We start from the raw sequence: 24626 nt of genomic DNA, 5'->3' as shown, positions 1-24626 counted from the left end.
TGATGTGTCATCTTCTAATCCTGTTTCTCTTTCTCCCTTCCCAGATACCACTCATCCCCCTGATTGAGCTGATTGCACCTGCTTGATTGCACCTGTGGGCAGTCAAGTGGATGAGTGGATATAACCTGGAAGATGACACACACACGGGGCGCCTCACTAGTTCACTGCCACGTTCCAGAGTGGAGTGAGGGAGGTTTGCCCTTCTCGCCTAGCTGTTGCGTGAAGCAATACTGTGTGGCTTGGTGCCATTTATCACATAAGTGTGGATTAATCCTCCTAGCTGTGGTGTCCTATGATGGGCACGTGGTTGTATTAGTTATTAAGTGTTTGTTTGTATTATATGTATATCTTGTTTGTCCTCCCCTACCTTTTCCCCTGTGCACCATGGAGGAGGTTTAAATTCCTACCTCCATTCAATACATAATTTACTATTTGGAAAACGTCTTGTGTTGTGTCTTTTTTACCTACCTGGGACATTGTTTTGAAAGCATTTACTGAGAGAGGCTGCTTTTGCTCATGTGCAGCCAGCTCCAGTTGTTATTCTGTGTGGTCCTTAGACCTTCGTACATGACAGAGGGTAATATCATTATCATCACGGGATGATATTGACAATGGAGAAGAAGAGGTTTCACAAGCACACTGCCAGCGAGTGTGTTTGTTTTGAATTCCGATTGAAGACACAACAAAGATATGGGGCCACAGAGGCAGAGCGCGATGGAGGTTTTGACAGTAACTGCGTTTTGATGTGTGTAAAGGTTATTTAGCAGTTGTCATGACAGCGCGGCACATGACAACCAGAAAGGGGTGGGCCGTTGTTGCTACGACGAAGATCTATAAGTCAAACAGTGTTTCCGGGTGTGAGGCAGACCAAAGAAACGAATCCCACAGGAGGGAAGGGACCAAGAGACTCTCTCCTCTTATCACAGAGGGGGGGGGGGGAGAATGCCACATCATCATTAGCTTCGGCTACCACAAGGATGGTCTTGGCTAACGAACAGGCCTGACCACTGTTGGACTGAGAGACAGAGGGACAATAGACTGGACTGAAAGATCATTAGATAGACTGAACACACCGAAAGATCATTAGAATAGACTCTTCAAGGACAATACAATCTGTTAACATCTGAGCTGAGGTTTCTGTTTATCAAATAAACAACGCTTTTCCTCATAAGGTATTACGCTGTGTCGGAGTGTCGAATTTTTACAGAGGTGGAGAATTATTATGGTTTGCGGATAGTACTAACGGGGAAAGATAAGGATTATATCAGCCAGTGTCGGAGACGTCAGGACCATTAAAATGACACAACGCAGAGGAATTGGATGGAGAGCCAAACAGACGAAGACGTGGTACTGGCCAGATTGAAAAAAGAGCAAACAGACGAAGACGTGGTACTGGCCAGATTGATCAGGATCTAACAATACTGAGGAACAGGGGTGTAAAGTACTTGAGTAATTGTACTTCGTTACAATACTTAAGTACTGTTTTGGGGGATTTGTACTTTACTCGAGTATTATTAGGTTTGTATACTTTGTACTTTTACTCCATTACATTTCAGAGAAAAAAAACATACTTTTTACATTTAAAATGCAGACCTACAAAGTACAAAGTACAAATCTCACAGGTCCAACCATTTTAATTAGTATATTGTAATTGTTTCTCTGGCCGAACTAACGTTAACATTATTAATCCTTCGACCGCAAGTAAACAGCCAACCAAATCCCCATCAATGGAACATGAGCCCGCCCATACCCATGCTGATCGTTCCTTGTGCAACACTAGAAAGCGGGGATCTTTGATTAAACACCTGCTATCAGAAGAATAGACAGTCAGATCCGCATTATGCTGTGGTTAATATTGTGATATTATTCAGGGTACTCCAGTATTCTGTCTTTAATATTGTGATATTATTCAGGGTACTCCAGTATGCTGTCTTTAATATTGTGATATTATTCAGGGTACTCCAGTATTCTGTCTTTAATATTGTGATATTATTCAGGGTACTCCAGTATTCTGTCTTTAATATTGTGATATTATTCAGGGTACTCCAGTATTCTGTGGTTACTATTGTGATATTATTCAGGGTACTCCAGTATTCTGTCTTTAATATTGTGATATTATTCAGGGTACTCCAGTATTCTGTCTTTAATATTGTGATATTATTCAGAGTACTCCAGTATTCTGTCTTTAACACTTTGGTCGCCAGGCTTATATTCTTAATATAACATCCTCCGCCAGCTCTATTTGTCTATGGGGATGTTTACTTTCTTTGCAGGGCTATAACTTTTTTAATTGTATTGCTAAATTGACATTACTATGGCCCATTCAACGTCCTATATCTATTGTTCAGGGTGTAGCAACGTTATACTTTTTCATTCACATATTCATACTAAAATACGGTCTAAAGTATAAGTATGTTTTTATCGTTTTCTGCAGCTTTCTCCAGAACGTGATTTATAGCCCCAAATGCATTATATTGATGATGAAATACAGTTTGATAGGAATCTGCGCGAGATAACAAATTTCAAATGGACGTGCTTCTAGAAGTTACTACTGATCATCTGATGTTGACCGGATGGGGGGGGGGGTCGTTTATAATTCCGTGGCCAACGTTAGATGATTCATCTAGTGTGGGTGATATGATCATTAGAGCAGTTAGTATCGAACACGTTAAAAAATAACGCTGAATCTTACCATAGCTTCCTCATAGCATTGGGCGATGAGCGTGGAACAGAAATATTCCTATTATGGGATGTAGAAATATGCTATCCATTTCCAGGTTGTATAATAGTATATACTAGGGCTGGGCGATATGACCAAAAACGTTATCGCGATAAAATTATAAAATTATTTTCATATAATTCGATATCGATAATTATCGTCGATATAATGTCCGTCAAGTTTAATTAACTTCTTATGCTGCTGCGAATGTCTCAAGTCGAGTTGATGTCGTCATCAGTCTGCGCACGTTAGCCGACAAGCGGAGTATCTCATGACAATAAATATGACACTAAAATACTCTCTTCCGCCACAATATATTGAAACGAGGTCCACTGTATATCCCACACTACCATAAACGTGGCCTCAGAATTCAAAACACACACATACTCGGCACGTAAATATATAAAAACAGCGACGTGCAAGCTAGTTAACCTAGCCAGCCTGTTGGTTCTAAGCGGAGTATTCCATGACAATGTGCTAAATATGACACTAAAATACTCTCTTCCGCCACAATATATTGAAACGGCGTCCACTGTATATCCCACACTACCATAAACGTGGCCTCAGAATTCAAAACACACACATACTCGGCACGTAAATATATAAAACAATGCCGTGGAAGCTAATTAGCCTAGCAAGCCTTGTTGAGTGAGTCCTACCTCCTTCCGGGTCTCGGCCATCTCCTTCACTGATTGGTTGTTAGCTGTTGTGCGTAAGTACGTCATCACGTAACGCTGGTTGTTGTTAGTGAGTGTGTTGAGCCGAGGCTGAACGGGAGATAGAACGGAGCCAAGCTTGGAAAATCGATATATCGAAACTTTGCGACCACGTTTCATGTTTATTTCGAGGAAATAATTTATCGCGATAGTTATCGTTATCGTTTTATCGCCCAGCCCTAGTATATACGTCCAAATCATGTTGTTTATCGAGTTATTGGTAACGGATTGCTATCCGTTGTGTCTAGCTCGAGTCCTGGGACTATTACCGAGTGATCGGACCGAATTGAAATGAGCACCAGCTTCCATTTCCTGTTTCCGCTCTGGGTGATCCGCCGATCGGCCACCAGATGGCGCTCTTGAACCGTTGGAGAGTTGAGAGGGGCTCAACAGTAGATCTCAAGTCTCCGGGGGAGAAATATGATTTCGATCACAGATTTTTTAAATATTGATATCAAAGACGTGGTACGGCGTCTTTGGCAGAATGAGCATGGCGGGGAAAGACGTCCTACGGCGTTTTTGGCGACCATAGTGTTAATATTGTGATATTATTCAGGGTACTTCAGTATTCTGTCTTTAATATTGTGATATTATTCAGGGTACTCCAGTATTCTGTGGTTAATATTGTGATATTATTCAGGGTACTCCAGTATTCTGTCTTTAATATTGTGATATTATTCAGGGTACTCCAGTATTCTGTCTTTAATATTGTGATATTATTCAGGGTACTCCAGTAGGTGTCTTTCTTTCATTTCAGCATGGTCTATCGCAGAGCACATTCAAGTTCAAGTTTCTTTAATAATTGTCATACAGAAGTACAGAATACTTTTATACAAAATGCTTCTTACTGTTACGCTCCAGAGACTGTGCTAGACAAGATAAGTATGAAATAAAATAGTATAGCATGTAATAGAAGAAAAAAAAAAAATCATAGTGTTCAGTATAGACATATGTACAATGTTCGATGCAGAATAGAAGTAACTGAGTTACCATACAATATACAATATACTATGCAATGTACTAATATACAATACTATATAGTGCAAAGCAGAAATGGGATGAGGTACAATTTAGGTACAATTTACAGTAAGGTGTACGAGTTGTAGTGCAAATCCTTTACCAATAAATATAAAGTGTGTTTAGGTGATCTAAAGTGTGGAGAGTGGGTGCTGCAGTGTGGGCAGAGTGTCTGCTTGGTTTCATTCCAGCCTTGCCTAAACACCAGCTGATGATTTCACTAATTGACTCACCTCTTCAACTAACTCACCTGGTGCAATGTATAGTTAAAATAAAAACGTGGCCCACGAAGGAATGACTTTGAGACCCCTCTATCCATTAAAAAGAAATTACTTTTACTTTTTAGTACTTTTAGTACATTTAAAAGTAGGACTTTTTTACTTTTACTCAAGTGTGTTTTTAGCCAGATACTTTGACTTTTACTTGAGTCAGATTTTGAGACGGTACCCATACTTTCACTTAAGTATAATTTCTGGGTACTTTTTACACCCCTGCTGAGGAACAAACTCACTTGACAGGACAATAAACTCACTTGACAGGACATAGGCACACAGGCACGATACGGGAACAACACGGGGACAATGACGCCACAACCATCGAAACAAACCACAAGCAATAAATACTGACACTAATTAACACTGATTAATAATGGAAAAGAGCTGGGGGAAGAAAGCACTAGAACAAATACAATAATCAACAATACCGGAACAAGGACTAGGCTAATACAAAACACAGAATCAGAATGCCAACACAGAGAAAACCTAAACAGACAACACTTGTAACATAGACACTAATTGCCACAACAGTAGGTTATTAATATGACCAAGCAGGATCAATGTTGACTGCATCATCTGCAGGTGACCACTAGATGGCGTTATGACACTGGGGCATTGATTCTCGCAGACTTGAGCTGGTCTGGGAGTGCAACAAGAACTAAGAACAAAAAAGCATAGGAATACAAGCGCTGGTATGAATAATATTATGATGGCTCAAGGTCACAGATCCCCAGGGGGCAGGATAACCACTCAGATCCAGTTGAAGTAGAGCGGGCATGGTTAGACGCTGTAGGTCAAACTGAGGATGGCATAGAGCAGATCCATCGCGCCCTGTGGCTACCTCAAACTGTTGGAGAGAGGGTATCCGGTAGGTGTTGAACAAGCATTGAACAGTGGAGGCATTAATACGATGGCTTGTAATAATTATTATGTAGGATTCCACGCTATCTGGGTGAGAAACGGTCAAATCAACTTGAAATTTGATGAGGTAATGGTCTGATAGGGCAGGAACATAAGGAGACACGGCCAAGTCTGACACAGTGAGACCGTGGGCTAGGACTAAGTCAAGGGTGTTCCCACCATGGTGAGTGGGTTGGTGAACGGTTTGAACAAGACCAAGAGTCAATGATGTCAGTAAAAGCCTTAAGGGATCCAGAATTTTGTTGAAGTGAATCTTAAAATCACCAGCAATTCGTAGGTTATCCGTACGAGTAACAAGCTCAGAGATGAAAATGGAGAACTCATCTAAAAAAGGGAGTAAGGGCCTGGTGGACGATAAAGGACAGCCATTACAAAGGATGCAGTGGAGGTAGAAACCAGCAGGTGTGTAAAAAGTACCCAGAAATTATACTTAAGTGAAAGTATGGGTACCGTCTCAAAATCTTACTCAAGTAAAAGTCAGAGTATCTGGCTAAAAGCACACTTGAGTAAAGTCAAACAGTTTATACTTTTAATGTTTAAGTACTAAAAAGTCAAAGTAAATTTTTTTCTTCTTCTGATAGCAGGTGTTTAAAGGAAAACTCCAACATTTTTGGAAATTAGCTTATTTGCCATCTACCCTGGAGTTAGACAAGAAGATACATACCTTTTTTCTTCTCTGTGCATGCAGTAGGAGTAGGAAGACACGCACTATTAGCCTAGCTTAGCGTCAGTCACTGGAAGTAGGTTCCTCCATTAGCCTAGTTCCCAACGTCTTCCTACTGCTACTGCAGGGGTCGGCAATAGGCGGCCCGCGGGCCAACATTGGCCCGCCAGCAATCATTTCTGGCCCGTCAGTTTATTTTGAGAATATGATATTTATTTTACGCGTGGGAAATATTCACTTGTGACGCCAGAGTGTCTTTGTGAAGCTGTATCTATCTATTCATCATATCTATGTCTGTCACTATAGCCAATTGAAATGCTAGAAATGGTCACGTGGACTGGGAGAACCAATGGAATAGTCCCACCGGGCCGCGTGTATATTTTCCCTAACGCACGTTCACTTCCGCGTTCGGGATGCGAGCGACTAACGTTAGCAAAAATGTGTTAAAAAAAACAAAACAAACGTCTTTGGATAGCTTCTTTGCAACGGGGAAATACCAACTGAGGAGCCAGAAGAGGAGCCTACGACCTCCAAGACACATAAAGCTTATTTTAATAAACAGGAGTTGTAGCTAAGGGGCTACACAACCCTGACTGTATTGAGATATGTTAGATTAAACTACTACTAAAGAATATTAATTTAGCCAGACAGTACAGTTAGAAAAAATGGCGGACACTCCATTGACTGCGCGGGGACAGGGATACAAGTTGAACAAGCATCATTTAATGTTAATAGCAAACATACATATTATTTATTACGGTTCTCCTTTAATACTAGAATGTCAGTGCAACAAAGTCAACGGTAACGAATGGTTCCTAGACTACGGATACTCGACCGGTGGAGCTCTGAAGGGAGTGAGACGAAGCAAGATGGTGGCTGGAGACGATGGTTTCTCTCTGCACCAGACGTCTTCACTCTCGCTCTGCTAGTTTTCCTGTTATGCTGCTGCTGCTGCCGCTCCACGTCGTCTACCCCACATACTCTATATTAGTTCCCTGTTGGCCCAGCCTGTTCACCTGTACAGAATCAATGCGCTCGCTCTGGGCTTGTCCGGGCATGTCTGAACATGTCTATAAAACATGTCTAGGGGGCGTGCGCCCTGGCGCCTACAGCGTCAAGAATGGGACACAATAAGGCGAACGAAGAATACTGTTAGGCAAACAGATGACGTAAAGATATATATCTTATATATATAAACAATATATAAGTTATACAAAATAATAAACGCAGACTTTCAGTGTTAATCTGGACCTTCAGAACAGCCGCCCCCTAATTAGTCCGAACCTAATTAGTAAATAAAATGTGGGGCACAGATTAATATTAAGGATCAAGTCAACTTCTCCATAATGGGCTGTGGAGGGGTCGGAAGTAATCTATAAAGTCGGTGGGTTATCGTCATCGTCAGGGGGGTCAGGGAACGCAGGAAGCTCTATTAACTTGGCTACTGGTCTGGTGACTTCTGCCGCTCTGACCTTCCCATCTGAACCATTAATCACTCTGCTCACACGGCCGGCTGGCCACGTAGCTCGGGGTAGTGACTGGTCTATTATCATCACGACGGTACCCACGGTCAGGTTGTCCCTGTCTTTCACCCATTTCTGACGGGCTGGAAGGGAGGGCAAGTAGCGTAGGAGGAAGCGGGCCCAAGACTAGTCGGCCAGTACTTGGCTGTGTCTTCACATTCTCCGTCCGTTCATCCCGTCCTGTCTGCACACCGTCTGAGAAAAGGGCAGGGTCCGGCCGCGCCATCAAGAGGTAGTTTGGGGTGATGGGTTTGATGTCAGCTACGTCGCTTGGAACGTAGCCGAGGGGCTTGGAGTTCAGAACTCCCTCTTCTCGAGCCCTCAGGTAGGCCACTGATCCGTACGCCACTTCTGAGGCGTCGCTGAAGACATGCAAGTCTATCTGACACGTCTCCAGTCGCACGGTAGAAGGGAAGTAGCTCCGCGGGATGGCCACAGTTCATCCTCCCACTTTCTCCATGTGGTGGCTAGGTGCTCGGGTATGGGGTCGTCCCAGCCCTGCTCTTGGCCCACAGTTCTCTCACCAGCATCTTCGCCCGGGTGGTGTAGGGGAGGATACATCCCATTGGGTCGTACTGGCTGGCGAGTGTTCGGTACACACTCCGCTAAGTGGTCAGTCTAGTCGTGGACGTCTCCTGATCCGTCCTCAGAGGTGTGTGTCGGTAGTGAAGCGAGTCCGTCTTGAAGCGCCAGGCGAGGCCCAGGGTCATCTCTTGCGCTTCGCCTGGGGTGTGCGCCATCCAGGTCTCGCTGCTCGCGGCCTTGGTCTCTGGGGGGAGGCGCCGGAGAACTTGAGGGTCGCTACTGGCCCACTGTCGGAGGTCGAATCCACCTTTGGCTAATGAAGCTCATAGCTTCAGTAGGATGCTCTCTGCTTCTTCTGGCGTGGATACGCTCTGTAGGCAGTTGTCCACGTAGAAACTTCTTTCAACGCTGTGTCGGACATCATCGTCGGCTCCGGGGTCTTCGGCCACGTGCTTCTGTAACGCGAACGTGGCGCAGCACGGGCTGCAGGTGGTGCCGAATGGGAGTACCTCCCATTGGTATATCGAGGGTTGTTCGTCGTCGAGCCTCTCTCTCCACAGAAACCTCAGTAGAGGCTTGTCTTCCTCCATCAGTCGAACTTGTAGGAACATCCCCTTGATGTCGCCGCTGATGGCCACTTTGTCCTGACGAAAGCGTATCAGGACGCCGAGGAGGGAGGGTCCGAGTGTCGGGCCGGGCAGGAGTAGGTTATTCAGATTCTGCTGTCCAATCTGATAACTGCAATTGAACACGATGCAGTTCTTTCCGTTGTGGGTGACCTTGTGGTGGGGCACGTACCATGACTCTGTCGTCCTTTCTGCCTCGTTGTCATCGATTTTCTTTATGTGGCCGGCTGTTACCAGCTTCTCGATCTCGGTGCGATATATCGTTGCTTGGGGGGGATCCTTGGCGAGGCGCCGCTCAGTGCTCTGTAGGTAGTGGTGCGTCGCTCCCTTAGGCACATGCCAGGGCTGTACGCTAAGCTTTTTCACTAGGGGCACACTTGCCCCTAAATGAGAAATTTAGGGGCAAAAAATATTTTTTAGGGGCAAATTTTTTAATAACAATTTTACCATTATTAAAAAAATATGTTCCTCCTGCCTCATTACTGTGGTCCTTTTATTTAACATTTAAGTGCGTTTATTTTCAGGTTTGTATCTTTTATAATGAACCAACTGAGAAAGTGTGTAAATCACTAATAGAACAAAAACAACAAACTGTGTGTGTGTGTGTGTGCGCGCGCTTGTGTAGTGCTCCTTGAATGAGATCACCACAACACACACACACCATTGCATTAATCAGGAGGACAAGAAACTCTGCATACATTTGTTTCACAATGAAAAGTGCTTTAGAAATCAAATGAATTATTATTGTAAATAACCCCATGAAAGGTTTATTATTTGTATGGGTAATTACCTGCTTCATATTTGTGATGTTACTGGTTTCAGTGTGTGCCTAAAGTGATCAATGTGTTGGGCCGTTTATAGAGATCTATGCCAATTAATGTTTATGTATATCCAGGACTTTTTTTAATAAGAATTGAGAGGTATTTGTATATGTGACCTTTATTTTGAAAACCGTGTTGCGACACAACCTTATTTACATTTGCGCTTTTGACAGTGAAATGTTCAGTCCAACTTAGCTCGAAGGAAAGACTAATCAAAAAGGTTTAATTGACCCGTATGAGGCTCTTACGGTAGGACTTTGATTGTTTATAGAAGTGTAATGTAATACTATGCTAAACGAGAAATAAACAGTGATTTTACCAGCAGTAAAGTTGCAAGCCACTTTCATTTCATATAGAGGGAACCGTGACAATTATTAGTATTATCTTATTTGCATATTGTCTCATTATTAGATAGATAGATAGGTTGATATTTTATAAATTTAAGTAGACAGTATTTCACGTCCTAATAGTGGGCTACTACTACTCACCTAATGCATGGCTGAACCTGAACGTTAGAAGTGTCCGTGTCCCCGTCAATCAATCATCACATCATCACGTCAATCATCATCATCTTATCATCTCTCCACATCGGACGTGGTTGTCATAAGATGGACTGATATCCACTCTGTTGTTCTTGCAGAGCAAAATTTGCGTCTTAAATGTATTGAAAGGAGGTGCTTCTTTGGCGATGCAATAGCCCATATTGAAAGGAAGAGAGGCCACATTCAGTTTAGTTTTGCTAGGAATTATGGGATTTGGTGTTGGATGTATAGACTACGCAGATAGGGACATGGTCTTTAATCGCACGATAGACTACAAGTACCAAGTATATAGCGTGACCCAGATTCACTCCACACGCAAATCTTTTTTTTCACTCAGGCTATCGGTGATCGCAGTAAGTTCATTCATTGCCGACAGATTCTTTCATAGCACCACGACATTGTGTCGCACTGTACAGCCTTGGTTGTAGGCTAATGTTTTTTAAAAAATGTATCCAATTTGTATGGATTAATTCAGGAGTGAAATGCGAATGAAGGGTTGAAATCACAACTCGCAACGTTGCTCCCAAATAATATTTCCAACTCGCAACGGCCAAATTAAGGGGCAATTTGCGACGAGATCGTTGCAGTGTACAGCCCTGCATGCAGAGTGGGCATCCCTTCCCGCCTCAAGAGTGGGGTCGCGTATCTTAGCACTCCGTCGACCTCGACCCTCGTAGTCTTCTGCTCGAGTAGAGCTATGGCATACTTGTCCTCTTTGGATCGAACCATCTTGCGTTCGTTCTTGAATGGCAGCAAGTCTAGTGTCCATAGCCTCTCAACGTGCTGTAGGAGGGTATTGTCTGTGTCGCTCACCTTGGTGTAAAGGCAGCGTGTGGACGTTGGTCGGCTGGAAGGCCCGGAGAGGGGGCCCTGGAGCGTCCATCCCAGTCGGGTCTTAACCGCGGCTGGGCATCCTCTGGGTCCGATGTGGACCGCATCAGTTGGGACAATGAGGTCCGCGTGGTCGGAGCCAATGAGTAGGGTCGGTGTAGCGCCGCTGATGAGCGGTATGGGCAGTTGGCGTAGGTGGTCGTACTTTTCCCTCAGCTGTGGGATGGGGTAATCATAGCGTGACAAACCTATGTCGTAGCTTGTGAACGCCTTGCTGATGCTGTACCGCTTCTCGGGCTCACCTTTGATTGTCTTTAAGTCTCGACGAATGGTACGGAGGGTCATGGTCTCCTCTGGACCCCGCAGGTCCAACTGGGTCGCGGCAGAGGCGAGGAGGAGGGTCTTCTCCGACCCGTCGTCGAGGACGGCGTAGGTGTCGAGTACCTTGTCCCCGTGACTGAGGAGTACTCGTACCACCTTGAGGAGCATTCTGGAGCTCCCACTCTTCGTGGGGTCGATGTAGAGTACTTCTGCTCTCGAGCTGCTTTGTGGGGCGGGGTTTCGCTTGTTGCTCTCGTGCAGTGCTTTGAGGTGAGCGCCGTCACACTTGCCACACTTCTTCTTAAGGCGGCATTCTGCTGCCATGTGGCCGCGCGCACACAGTGGAAGCAGCGGCGGTTAGCTTTAATCCACTGACTTACTTCGACGGTGGTCAGTTTCTTGAATGTGTCGCACTGTGACAGCCAGTGTTCGTTGTCGCAGTATTGACATGCGATCTTCCATTTCCCCTTGGCGGGGGGGTTGTGACTCTTCTGTCGTGACACCGACTCGGCCTGGTGCATCACTGTGATGGGCCTGCTTTGGTCTTTAAACCTCCTCGGTCCCTCTTTAATGTTCGAGCCACCCCATGCGAAGGTGTCAATTCTTAGGCTGCTAACCTCCCTGGCCAGGAAGTCAGCAAGGTCCAGGAGTCACTATTCTGGGCCATTCGGGTCACGGTAGTTTCTTTGCCGTCGAAAACGTTCTTGGCGGAATGGGGGGAGCTTCTCCAATATGCGCTCCACGTTGGAGTTGGCGTACAACTCGTACATCCCCTTCTCTCGTTGGGACCCGAGCATCCCTACCAGGGACTGTACTTTGACGGATAGGTTGTCCAGGGCTCGGTTGTCTTTAGCTGGGGGGAGACGTTCGATCTCACGTATCTCCTGAATGACATAGTCCCATGTACGTCCGTAACGTGCGTCGAGGGCAACCAGGGCGTCGGAATAGGGAGTTTGTGAATTGGAGTATGCCAGCGCTATGTTGTGCGCTCTAGTTACCTTGAGGTGCTTAAGGAGAATGGCATACTTGTATGACTCGTCCTGTACTCCGGACATAATTGTCTCTAGGCACATACGCAGCTCGGTATACTGCGCTCGGTCTTCTCTTGTGAAGTCTGGGAATGTGGGTGTCCCAATGTAGGATGCCATGGATGGCTGTGACACTGACGCACGTGGGGGGAGAGGCATCCGTGGCGAGTCTCCCCGTACGTGGGGTCGTTGGTTCGTGCTGGGCGGGAACCAGGGGCTGGGTTCCCAGGCACTATTCCTCGGTGCCGTCTGGTGCTCGAACTCCCCACTGGGACGTGTTGGGGGTTCATAACGCAGCATGTCGGGACTGAGAACAGGGCTGCGCTGAGCCTCCTGGTCTGAGATGGGGTAGTGCTGGTGGGCTTTCTGTCCTCCCTCGTCCTCCGTCAGGCTTTGTAGTCGCTCGGCTAGCTGCTCTGCAACATAAGCAGGTTCTTCCCGTAGGCGGGGTCCCGTGTAGCTTTGTCGGGGAGGGGAAGGTGCCCTCGACCCGTGTCGTGATGATCTCCGGGAGCTCCGGGTGGAAGAGTGGGGAGTCACCCTCTGGAGCGCTTGCTCCATCATTTGTGCTTGTAGACGGTCTCGCTCCGCCTCGCGCTGCGCATTGGCTGCGTCGCGCTGCACATTGGCGCGGTCTCGCTCCATGTTTTCTTCAGCCTGGAGGCGCCTCTCTTCCAGTCTGATGGTCATTGTGGCGTCAGCCTGGAGGCGACTCTCTTCCAGTCTGAGATGTTCGCGCTCACTCTCTCGTTGCGCCTGGAGGCGGTCACGCTCACCCTGGAGGCGGTCACACTCACTCTGGCGGCGATCACGCTCACTCTTTTGTTGCGCCTGGAGGCGGTCTCTTTCCGCCGAAGCGGTTATCGTGGCGATCAGGACTTGCGCTAGCCTCTGGTCGGCCTCGCTTGGGGATGACGCTGATGATGGTGATTTGGAGTTGGCAGGGCTTGGCGGTGACCTGGTCTCCTCACGCGCTCCGAGGTCCATCTCGGGGGCGCTGTACTTTGTCTTCTCCCGCGCTCCAAGGTCCATCTCGGGGGCGCGGTGCTCTTTACTCTGGTGCGCTCCGAGGTCCATCTCGGGGGCGCATTCTTTACCTTCTTGCGCTCCGAGGTCCATCTCGGGGGCGCGGCGTTCTATGGGTATAGTCAAGTCATGCCCGGCTTGTCCCCCCCGTAGGCTAAGTCAGTTTCACTTAAACTAGCTTGGATCTCTACTGGTGGGGTTGACAGGTCAATAAGGTTGGGCATACTTGAGCTACTAATGTTATCCTTGCTTAACGTCCTCGTAGATAAGCTAGGAGGTAAATCTACAGCGTAGTTCTCCAAGTGGGGAGGGGGCTGACGCTGGCGCCTAGGGCGCTCTAATGGGGGAGAGCCGATTGGAGAGTGTCCGCCGCTGGCCATATTACCACTAATATGATTATTATTACTGATACCCTCCGGCTCGAAGGACCAATTGTAGCTAAGGGGCTACACAACCCTGACTGTATTGAGATATGTTAGATTAAACCACTACTAAAGAATATTAATTTAGCCAGACAGTACAGTTAGACAAAATGGCGGACACTCCATTGACTGCGCGGGGACAGGGATACAAGTTGAACAAGCATCATTTAATGTTAATAGCAAACATACATATTATTTATTACGGTTCTCCTTTAATACTAGAATGTCAGTGCAACAAAGTCAACGGTAACGAATGGTTCCTAGACTACGGATACTCGACCGGTGGAGCTCTGAAGGGAGTGAGACGAAGCGAGAAGATACAGGGAAAAGCAAGATGGTGGCTGGAGACGATGGTTTCTCTCTAGAGCTTCTGCTCCAGAGAAACTGTAGACTGGTCGGATAATCCTGTCGTCGCTGGGAGAAGGGGTCTCGTACGGAAACGGTCCTTGTATTCCTAGCGCCCGATGGCAGGGTTAATAGCTATTAATCCAAAAGCCCGTTGGCATAGATGGTAGCTAGCTAGCTTCGTTTGTACGTGAAGCTAACCCGCAGACGGTCTCCAATGAGTAGTTATATCCAAACGGCGCTGGGTTTAACTATAAGTCTCTCCACGTTACTTCGCTTACACAAGTCACTATACTGTGCCAATAATGGCTAGACAATATTATAATTGTATCTAAGTAGCCATTAGCTCTCTATAACGATACACCGCTATCGGTCTGTGTACAACTGCACCAGACGTCTTCACTCTCGCTCTGCTAGTTTTCCTGTTATGCTGCTGCTGCTGCCGCTCCACGTCGTCTACCCCACATACTCTATATTAGTTCCCTGTTGGCCCAGCCTGTTCACCTGTACAGAATCAATGCGCTCGCTCTGGGCTTGTCCGGGCATGTCTGAACATGTCTAGAAAACATGTCTAGGGGGCGCGCGCCCTGGCGCCTACAGCGTCAAGAATGGGACACAATAAGGCGAACGAAGAATACTGTTAGGCAAACAGATGACGTAAAGATATATATCTTATATATATAAACAATATATAAGTTATACAAAATAATAAACGCAGACTTTCAGTGTTAATCTGGACCTTCAGAACAGGAGTCATACTTAAAATACGGGTTTATCGCAACAGGTGACTCTTGCGTGCCGAGGTCCTCTCTCCATAATATGTGGTGACAAGATAGCAAACGAGGCAATGATGACAACTGTGTTCAAGTTGGCAGATAAAGTAGCTGCATTCAACGCCAATCTGGAATTGGAGGGCGGCGAGTGGATATTTGACATGTTTCAAACATTAGCAGGGATTTTGGAGGACTGAACAAGCCCAGGGCAGTTATGGTGAGTCGTGTTTACTTTTCATGCATTCTGATCTGCTGTTCATGTGTATATGCACTCGCCGCGGTGCTGTATGAACATCAAATGCCCATCCTACTGATCTGCTGTTCATGAATGAATGAATGAATGAATGAATGAAAACTTTATTTAACAGATTGCAGAATGGGTACAATACAGTACCGCTCAATACACACAATTGTTAAGGGGATGCAGAGCAGAGAAAGACGTTTGTCTTGTTTACATCAGGGTCCCCCATTTGCGAGTGCATCATGTGTATGCACTCGCCGCGGTGCTGCATTTTTCACTATCATTATATTAAATTAGCCATTGTTTTTGGTCCTGGCCCGCCATTCAATGGCTTGGGGAAAATTTTGCCCGTGGCCAGACCTAATTGCCGACCCCTGTCCTACTGCATGCACAGAGAAGAAAAAGGTATGTATCTTCTTGTCTAACTCCAGGGTAGATGGCAAATAAGCTAATTTCCCAAAATGTTGGAGTTTTCCTTTAATCAAGGATCCCCGCTTTCTAGTCTTGCACAAGGACCAATCAGCATGGGTATGGGTGGGTTAATTTTCCATTGATGGGGATTTGATTGGCTGTTTTTAAATAAAGTGTGGCAGCAGGATTAATAACGTTAACGTTAGTTCGGCCAGAGAAACAAATATACTAATTAAAATGGTTGGACCTGCGATGTTTGTACTTTGTACTTTGTAGGTCTGCATTTTAAATGTAAGGAGTAAAAAGTATGTTTTTTTCTCTGAAATGTAATTGAGTAAAAGTACAAGTATACAAACCAAAACTTGAGTAAAGTACAAACCCCCCAAAACAGTACTTAAGTATTGTAACGAAGTACAATTACTCAAGTACTTTACACCCCTGGAAACCAGACCACCACACTTTCTGATAGGGGGAGAGGGACGCACCAGGAGCACTTCAAAATAGGAAAATGTACAATTTGAGTCTGAGAGAAAGTTGAGCTTTCAAAGCAACTCTGCCTCCTTTTTTGGAGGTGTGTGCAATATGAGAGCTACTGAAATTATTTAAAGGCAGGAAATCATATGTTTAAGCCACGTCTCACAGAGTATATCGAGCATATGGTCTGTAATGAGCTCAGTAACCAAAATTAAAGAGCTTTGGTTGGCAGAGAACGAATGTTAATAAGACCAACCTTCAGGCACTCTGAGTATTTAACAAAGCAATTTTCAGCCTTGTAGGTAGGCTTACTCACAATCAAGTTTGCACGATTAATCATACAAGGACAAACTGGATAAAGAGGAGCAGGGGCGTGCACAGACAAGTTGGGGGGCAGGAGCTCAAGGGAGGGGGGGTAGTGCATGTGGGGTACTTTCCAAATAAATAAGGTCTATTTCTTTTCCGTGGATAGTAGTATACATTTCCGTCTTCATATTTTCCGTGATGGAGTCGCCAATCACTAGGACAGGGAAGCCTGTGTAGACCGCTGCAGCCTGGGACTTGCATCAAGCATTGCATACCAAGTGGAATGTGTAAAGTCAGGTTGCTAAGCAGGTGCAGAGACCGTGCAGTCTTCTTTTAACACTTTGAGTGCCAGCGACGAGATTTCTCATTAGTTCATGCCAACCGTTGAGTGCCAGCGACGAGAGATCTCGTCTTTTTCTCGTTTTTTCTTTATTATCGATTTCCATAAATTTTTAATCAATCTAGCCTCACGTTACCAGTGGGGATCTGTCTGAACTCGAACAGGGAAAATACCGCCCCCTATCGTCTCTCTGGATGCTGCACCCCTTTGGATTGGATTGAATGAAACGCATGGAGAAAAAAAAGTCCTGCTTCCACATTTTGCTTGTCAGACAAGTAACCGGAGACGATCCAAGTAATCGCCCACCACCAGAACAGCGGAGAATGTGTGTTTCCAGTACCCAGCGTTGGATCAATAAACGCGATCGATATTTGGAATGGCGATCAGGAATTGGAATAATATTTTTGGAGAACATCTGATCTGAGGTAAGGCATCTATTTTACCAGTCTTGGGATAATCAGAGCTATTTTCACCTATATATCAGCGTGTGCCATATGTGTGTATGTGTGTGTCTGTGTGTGTGTGCGATCAGGAAATAAGATAATCGATTTTTCAGCCCGCTTCTATAGCGTGCATAAGTACACATATACTATCGATAATCTAGCGTTTATTTGAAAACTATTCATAAATAGGCCGAAAAATTACAACGTGTTTTGTGTATTCCAGTGTATTCCAGTAAAGGGCGTTAATCACAGAATCTTTATTTTCTTCTGGAACTTTCAAAAAACAAGCGTTTTTCAAAATGGTATAAAACGGTAATGAACCGATTAAAAAACAATCCGTTTCGACAATGTTGACTGCAAACAAGTCATTGATAAGCGACGGCCATATTAGACACATAGCCATAATGTAAGATATAGTTTATGCGTTCGCAAATATGAGAGCTCTGTCATTGAAGTGGGTGGTGGCATGCAACGGGGTTCCGGGGCACCGGACCCGTGGCACTCAAAGTGTTAACAGCCAGCCGAAGCGGCACAAAGTCCACGTCCTGAGCACTAGGACTGGGAGACCTCGCTGGAGGCTCCATGTCTAAAATGCCTAGGGTGCCCGTGACTTCGAAAGCTGACGGACACGTCTCTCTTAGTTAACCTATCAAGCAGAGAGGCACAGAGAGAACAAGAAGACATGCTTACCAAGGTGGAGATGGAGAGCCACAAGCTAGTCTGGGCTAACAGGCTAATCACAAATGTAAATTAAATTAGAGGGGGAGGGGGGGCTAGCAGGCTAAGAGAGGCTAACAGATTAGACTAGCCTAACAAACAGACCACACAATAGAATAGCCTAATGGAGGATGGAAGCAAACCACAGATTGGAATTATATAAATTGAGATGGGAGCTAAAGGCCAAACTAAACTGAAGTTATAGACTACTGAAGGCTACTGTATGTAGCCAACCAGAGATTCGCTTGTGAGCCATAATAACCCAATGGACCACGCCAGCCGGGGGGGAAATGTATAACCCACATACTGTAACCCACAGAGCAAACCTGATTAACGAAAGGGTAGCAGGGTAGAAAATGTAGGTTGTAGGTTATATCCAATGAAGCTTGTCAATGCTAGTGGAAATTCATGCTCAAAATAAGAAATTAAAGTCTACCAGACTTTTTTTGTAGAACCCTTCAGGGTGAATCTAAAGTGCTCCAGCTTGAGGTGTGCCAAGTCACCTCTGTCCAGCGCTTATGGGACAGTGGGACTGTCTTTATCCAATAAAATTTAATTAAACACACACAGATAACGTCATAGCTCCTTAGAAGACACACATCTATCTATCTCTCTCTCTCTCTCTCTCTCTCTCTCTCTCTCTCTCTCTCTCTCTCTCTCTCTCTCTCTCTCTCTCTCTCTCTCTCTTTCTCTCTGATCTCTCTCTCTCTCTGATTGATCTCAACTATCCCTCAAGTCAAGTCATGCCTGTTACCTGTGGATCTGGACAGAGCCATGTCTTTGATGGTCAGCGCCACAACCACCACAGCCAGGAGAGAGTAGGCTCGGAAAGAGCCAAAGGCAACAAACCTACAGGTGAAAGAAATAAACACGTAAAAAAATGTATATCAACCACTAGGGGATATTTCCCTCCAATATTCCCACCCCCTGCAGGGGGACACATCCTCTCCAATATTCAGGATTAGTCTAATTGTCCCCTGCTATATATATATATTTTTTTATATAAATAGATATTAAATGTGCTGCTACAACACCCACACTGCTGTCCAAAATAATCAATTGCATATGCAATCATAATCATAACTAAACTTAACAAATCATCCATAATATTATTATTACTATTATTAGACTTTACTGTGCATTCTGCACTGTTTGTCCCAGTGCGGTTGCATCCTTGTAGTTTATGCGGAAATAATAAAGTTAGTGAAACGTATCAGTAATGGAATGGAGTGAAAACAAACCTATTCGACAAGAACAGGCCGATTTGCACCAATCTATCACTGACGTTAACGTTAGTTTAGTTATCAGGATGGCCGGTGCTGTAACGTTAAGCCTTCCCAGTGTCTCTGACATTGTATTTGTGGAGCTGGTTGTTTGTTTGTGTTGTGTTGTTGCAGAGAGATTCTGTGGTTGTAAAGTTGCAGATTCACAAATATCCATCTCTCCTGAGAAGAGAACGTAAGGTTATGTATATAACCCAGTTCTGTGAGTTATGGTGCGCTCAGCACCTGATGCACTGTACTTCACTTCGTGCACGAGCACTGAATCCAAAATTCCACCATGTACCTTTACATCCCAACATTCATCTGGCCACACCCCCATCCGCTTACCTTCATAAGCAGGAGTGTGGTCACCTACTCGCCTCCTTCCCAAACTTTCACCACAAGGCGAGATCAAGGGCCGCAGCGGCGTCCAGGTGCTGAGCGCACCATAACTCACAGAACTGGGTTATATACATAACCTTACGTTCTGTGTCGTTATGGCTTCGCTCAGCACCTGATGCACAACAGGGGCTGAGCGGGAGCCATAGCCCGACAAATGTACCCCGCTGAGGCCCCCTACAACCATCAGACCGGGGAGGACCGAGCCCCCCCGACCCTCCCTAATGGAGGATACCCCCCCTATTGGAGGTTCACGGTAGGGCGACGGATCCGACCGTGCGAAAGAGGCACTCAAGCACTCAACGCACAGGGTGAGCAGACCGTGGCTTGACCCCACGACTACACACACGCACAACCCGCATGCCACCCGGGAATGAACGGAAGCTGGCCCAGGGGAACGGTGCTGGGAAGCCGCCTGGCGACGTAGATCCCTACCGTTCCCCCCGGGTGCAGGTCGACTGGCAGCCACGGCAGAGGCTCCTCCACCCTTGGCCTTCTTCCTCCTCGGAGGTCCAGCAGTGGTGGCGGCGACGACGAAGCTCACAGACCTCTCCCGTTGTTGTCTCTGCTTGAGTATGGAGCGCTGCTCCTCCATGTCCCTGCAGGCAGCCGTCATCTGGTGCATCACTGACCCAAATAACCCAGCGTCAGAGAGGGGAGCCGTCAGAAGAGGGATCCGCCGCAGTTCCGGTACCTCCGCCTGGGTCATTCTCATGAAATCAATGATTTACCATGGCCGTGATCTTTTCTAAATAAAGGTTAGCATTTATTCAAGTAAACAAAACAAAAATTTGCTCTTTCTTGTACAATGAGTTGTTTACTCATAACAATTAATTATTTTAATATTTTAGTACATTTTGTGCTTAAATTCTCATTAGCGCAATGCGTCCACATTGATTTCTATGGACCATTGACTTAATTTTATATTTAATAAACTCAAAATGTTTATCTAAAACTTTATTAATATTGTTTATTTATTTGTGTCATCAAGGAAATTCTGATGAATTATACAATTAAATTTACAAATTAATGATTTTTTTGTGGAAAACATAATGTCTATGGATGCAGTTCTCATTCTCTGCAACAGTTTTCACCTTCCTGTTAAGACTACAGTATTTTTTAAATAAAGTTGTATTGTCCCATGATGCATCACAAAGAAGACAAGCTAGAAGATGGCTACACGGTAAGTGAAGTCACCTCAATGGTTAACACTTAAAAGTTCTAACTTCCCGCTTCAGCCCTTGTACACGACAAAATTGATTACTGAAACATGAAGTATTACTTGTTTGAAAAAAGTTTTGATCATCAATATTTGATCAATACAAAGGTTACTACATTCCTAACATGTACCATGAATTTTTTTTGCCAATGTCATCATGGCTTCTCCATTGTTAGCTAAAAATGCTAACTCCTCTCATCCTCTGCAACACACTTCTCATATACCGCAACATTTTAATTGTTTCGGTAATGAGAACTTCTCTTTCGGCAATGAGAATTTGGTAACACATCACATAACTTTGTCATTAAATAGTAATAATTGGTAACACTTCAACATTAAGTATTCATAAGGTTGTAATTACATAGTAATAATAAAATGTGTATCATCAACAGTTCATTTTGATGTAATTTACTAACTTCCCTGTTTCATTGCAGACAGTCAGCCACTGAGAAAAAGAAAGCGTTAGCAAAGGCTAGGCTAGCAAAATTCAGAGAAAAGGTTTACAACAACCCTGACCTGCTGGACGAGTACAGAAGGAAGGAGAGAGAGAGGTTAGGGGGGTTGGAAATGGTACAGTCATTAGAAAACATGCTAGTTTATAGGAAGCCTCATACAAGCCATTTAGTTGATAGGATGTCCAGCTTTCTGGCCCTTACTAGAGGATGTGTACACACTCACACTTTGTAAGCCATTCAGTCCCTACTGTAGGACACACACACACACACACACACACACACACACACACACACACACACACACACACACACACACACACACACACACACACACACACACACACACACACACACACACACAGGGAGAACCCTACTGTAGGACACACATATGCACACACACTAGTGTAGGGTCTGTCCATATATGTTTTTCCTAATTTTATGGTATGCTTCCTTTCCATTTCTAGATATCAAAAACGAAAGGAAACTGGTAAGATCAAGAAAATGGAAGATCTTACCTCCAAACAATATGAAAGGAAACAAAAACAATGGAGAGAAGATTCTAACAGGCATTATGCTTAAAAGAAAACACTGAATGCCATCTTGGATTTGACCCCTCCCTCCATCAATGAGCCAGATGCCGCACAGGTACCGGAGCAAGATGGAGGCCTACCGGTACCACCAAGCCCCCCAGAACTGCCATCAAACTGCCCAACACCAGAGCAGACGTCCACCCCCAAAGCAAGAAGAAAAAGGAGAATGCAGGATGTCCAGGTAGTACCAAGCCCTCCCGAGCCACCTTTGAACTGCCCAACACCAGAGCAGACATCCACCCCTAAAGCAGGAAGAAAAAGGAAGGCAACCATAACCTCACTGAGGTCAAAACTGAGGGCAACAAAAGATCAACTGGAAATCCAGTCCAGAAAATACTCTAACCTAACGAAGCAGCTTAGAAGGCTACAAGAAAAAACAAAAAAGGACCAGCACCTTTGATAGGCACCATTGAGAAGAGAGCCACCCACCGGAGAGAGCCCAAGACCCTGCCCAACAACAGCCAGAGACAATTGATGGGACATGTTGTGAGTCATTTCTTGCACCAGGATGACAACTCAACCGTCATCAATGGCAAAACAGGGGAAGTCCGCAAGAAAGGACAAATGTTCAGGAAGAGGGCACTGACTGACACTATGGAGAGACTACATGTTACATTTTTCAGTCAGCATCCTCGCTACAAACTCTCAAGGGCTCAGTTCTGCAGACTGAAGCCCTTTTAGACCGTGAGACCCAACGTTTCCCAAAGAGAAACCTGTGCCTGCAAAATGCACGAGAATTTCCAATTCAAAATCAAGAAGCTTCACCAGCTTGGGATTGTTGCCACACCATCCACAACTGAAATAGTTGAGTCCTGTGTCTGCAGCTCAAGTGATATGGAATGCATGTACAGAAGGTGCATTCAATGCCAAGGCAAAACCTTCCCTACAACTATTGATCCATCAACCAAGGGAAACATAATTTCCTGGGATCAGTGGGTTACCCGGACAAGTAAAATCACAAAAAAGGGAAAAGATGGTGCACTGGAGACGAATGTCAAAAACACAGCACTGGAGAAGACACACACATCTATCGACAAACTTGTTGACCTCACTCAGGACCATGTAAATAAACTGGCCATTCATGTGTATAACATCCAGCACCAGTTCCAGAGGCTGAAGTCACTCAAGGAGAGCCTTACTGAGAAAGAGGTGGCTGTCCACATTGATTACAGTGAGGTGACCACTAGGGATGGATACCGAATTCGGTACTTTTAAGGTACCGAACTGAAACACGTCGGTACTACCGAGTGAGATACAGAATTTTTTTTTTTTTTTTTTTACCTTTTTTATTTTCATGTCAACGTTCACACGCACAATATATGCTTACCTAGGATTTGACTTGATTCAACAACAAAGCAGTCGGAGCAATGGCAAGCCGAAAACTGTCGAAATTGTAGTTATTTGAAGTTTGGATTTTTTTTTTTACGACTGAGGTAGGTAAATAATTTTTTTTGAGACTAAAGTACAGAAAAAAGGTACCGTTGGGTACCGGTACTTACCCATCCCTAGTGACCACCCACACTATTGTAATCTATACTATTTATTTTTATTTATTTATTATTTATTCTGCCGATTTTTGTCCAGTAACTCCTGCCAGAGCTTTCACACCACACACAAGTGTAAGGTATCAAAACGACCGGCTTGAGGGCGGCTAAGTGGCGCAGTGGGCAAGGCGCTTGCCACTAAGCAGGAGATGCTGGGTTCGAGCCCAGCTCTCTGCGTTGCTTCCGGCTTGGCTGGTCGTTCATACTAATACAATTGGCAGTATTAGGGGGTGGGAAAGCCGGTGGGGATCGGACGTTGTGGACAGCGACTCCTACAGGTCGGTTGGTGTGCCTGTACAGCAGAATCAGGAAGTAATGGGGGCAGCGTGAGCCTCCCACGCATTACTCCTCGCCACTGAGAGATCGTGCTGTACAGGTGAAAAGATGCGACGGCTGCCTCCTCGTGTAACGGAGGGGACACGTGATGCAAGGCTTCGTCATCACTGCAGCCGACCAGTGGGAGGCATGGTCTGGCAACATTCGAGACAGGGGATGGGTGAATTGAAGGGAGAATTGGCGAGGCGAAATTGGGATGGGAGAAAAATAGAAAAGAAATGGGAGAAAAAGTGGACAACATTTTTTTTTAAAACGCCCGGCTTGGTCCACCTCGAGTTGCTATAACTTTTTGGAAAGTTTCACCGCACCGTTTGGCTACAAATCGACTTTAAATGGGAAATGTTGGTCATAAGGAATGAATGGCAGAACATTCTAGAACATTTGTGATGTCACAGTATGATGTCATAATAGTACATTCTAGAACATTTGTGATGTCACAGTATGATGTCATAATTAGGGATGCACCGAATATTCGGCCACCGAAATTGGCTTTCGGCCGAATACGTTTTTTCACCGAAAATATATCACAGAATGTCAAAGAACAGAAACAACCTGTAACCTAACGCGTGTTGTTGTGATGATGTCATCAATGCGCGGCTTCAGTCATTACATGCGCAACGTGAGCTCTTCAGTCCTGCGTTCTGCAGCCTGTGATAACTCCTCTTGGAACTCGGGAGTCACGCTGTTTCTATGTAAACTCTGCGCACAACGCGTCCAATAAATGCGTCTTTAACATGCTTTATATCCTCACCATTACTATATGCCCGTCGCGGTTAAAAACCTTTTTGATTAAC

General features: G+C 45.2%; 1 protein-coding gene across 1 annotated transcript in view; it reads right to left on the bottom strand.

Annotated features, from left to right (window-relative positions):
- The window catches only part of retreg1 (reticulophagy regulator 1), a gene marked incomplete at both ends in the record, with an annotated part of 191330 nt that overhangs the window by 153528 nt on the left and 13176 nt on the right, over positions 1–24626 (bottom strand). Inside the window, one exon of the mRNA XM_084327769.1 lies at positions 20124–20315. Within this exon, the coding sequence (XP_084183895.1) occupies positions 20124–20315 (192 nt within the window). The remainder of the gene's footprint in view (positions 1–20123; positions 20316–24626) is intronic.

This window comes from Notolepis coatsorum, assembly GCF_963971535.1.
Source record: "Notolepis coatsorum genome assembly, chromosome: 13".
Lineage (NCBI taxonomy): Eukaryota > Metazoa > Chordata > Actinopteri > Aulopiformes > Paralepididae > Notolepis > Notolepis coatsorum.
Note: the sequence above shows the minus strand (reverse complement) of the source record. Positions and strands in the feature narration are given on the sequence as shown.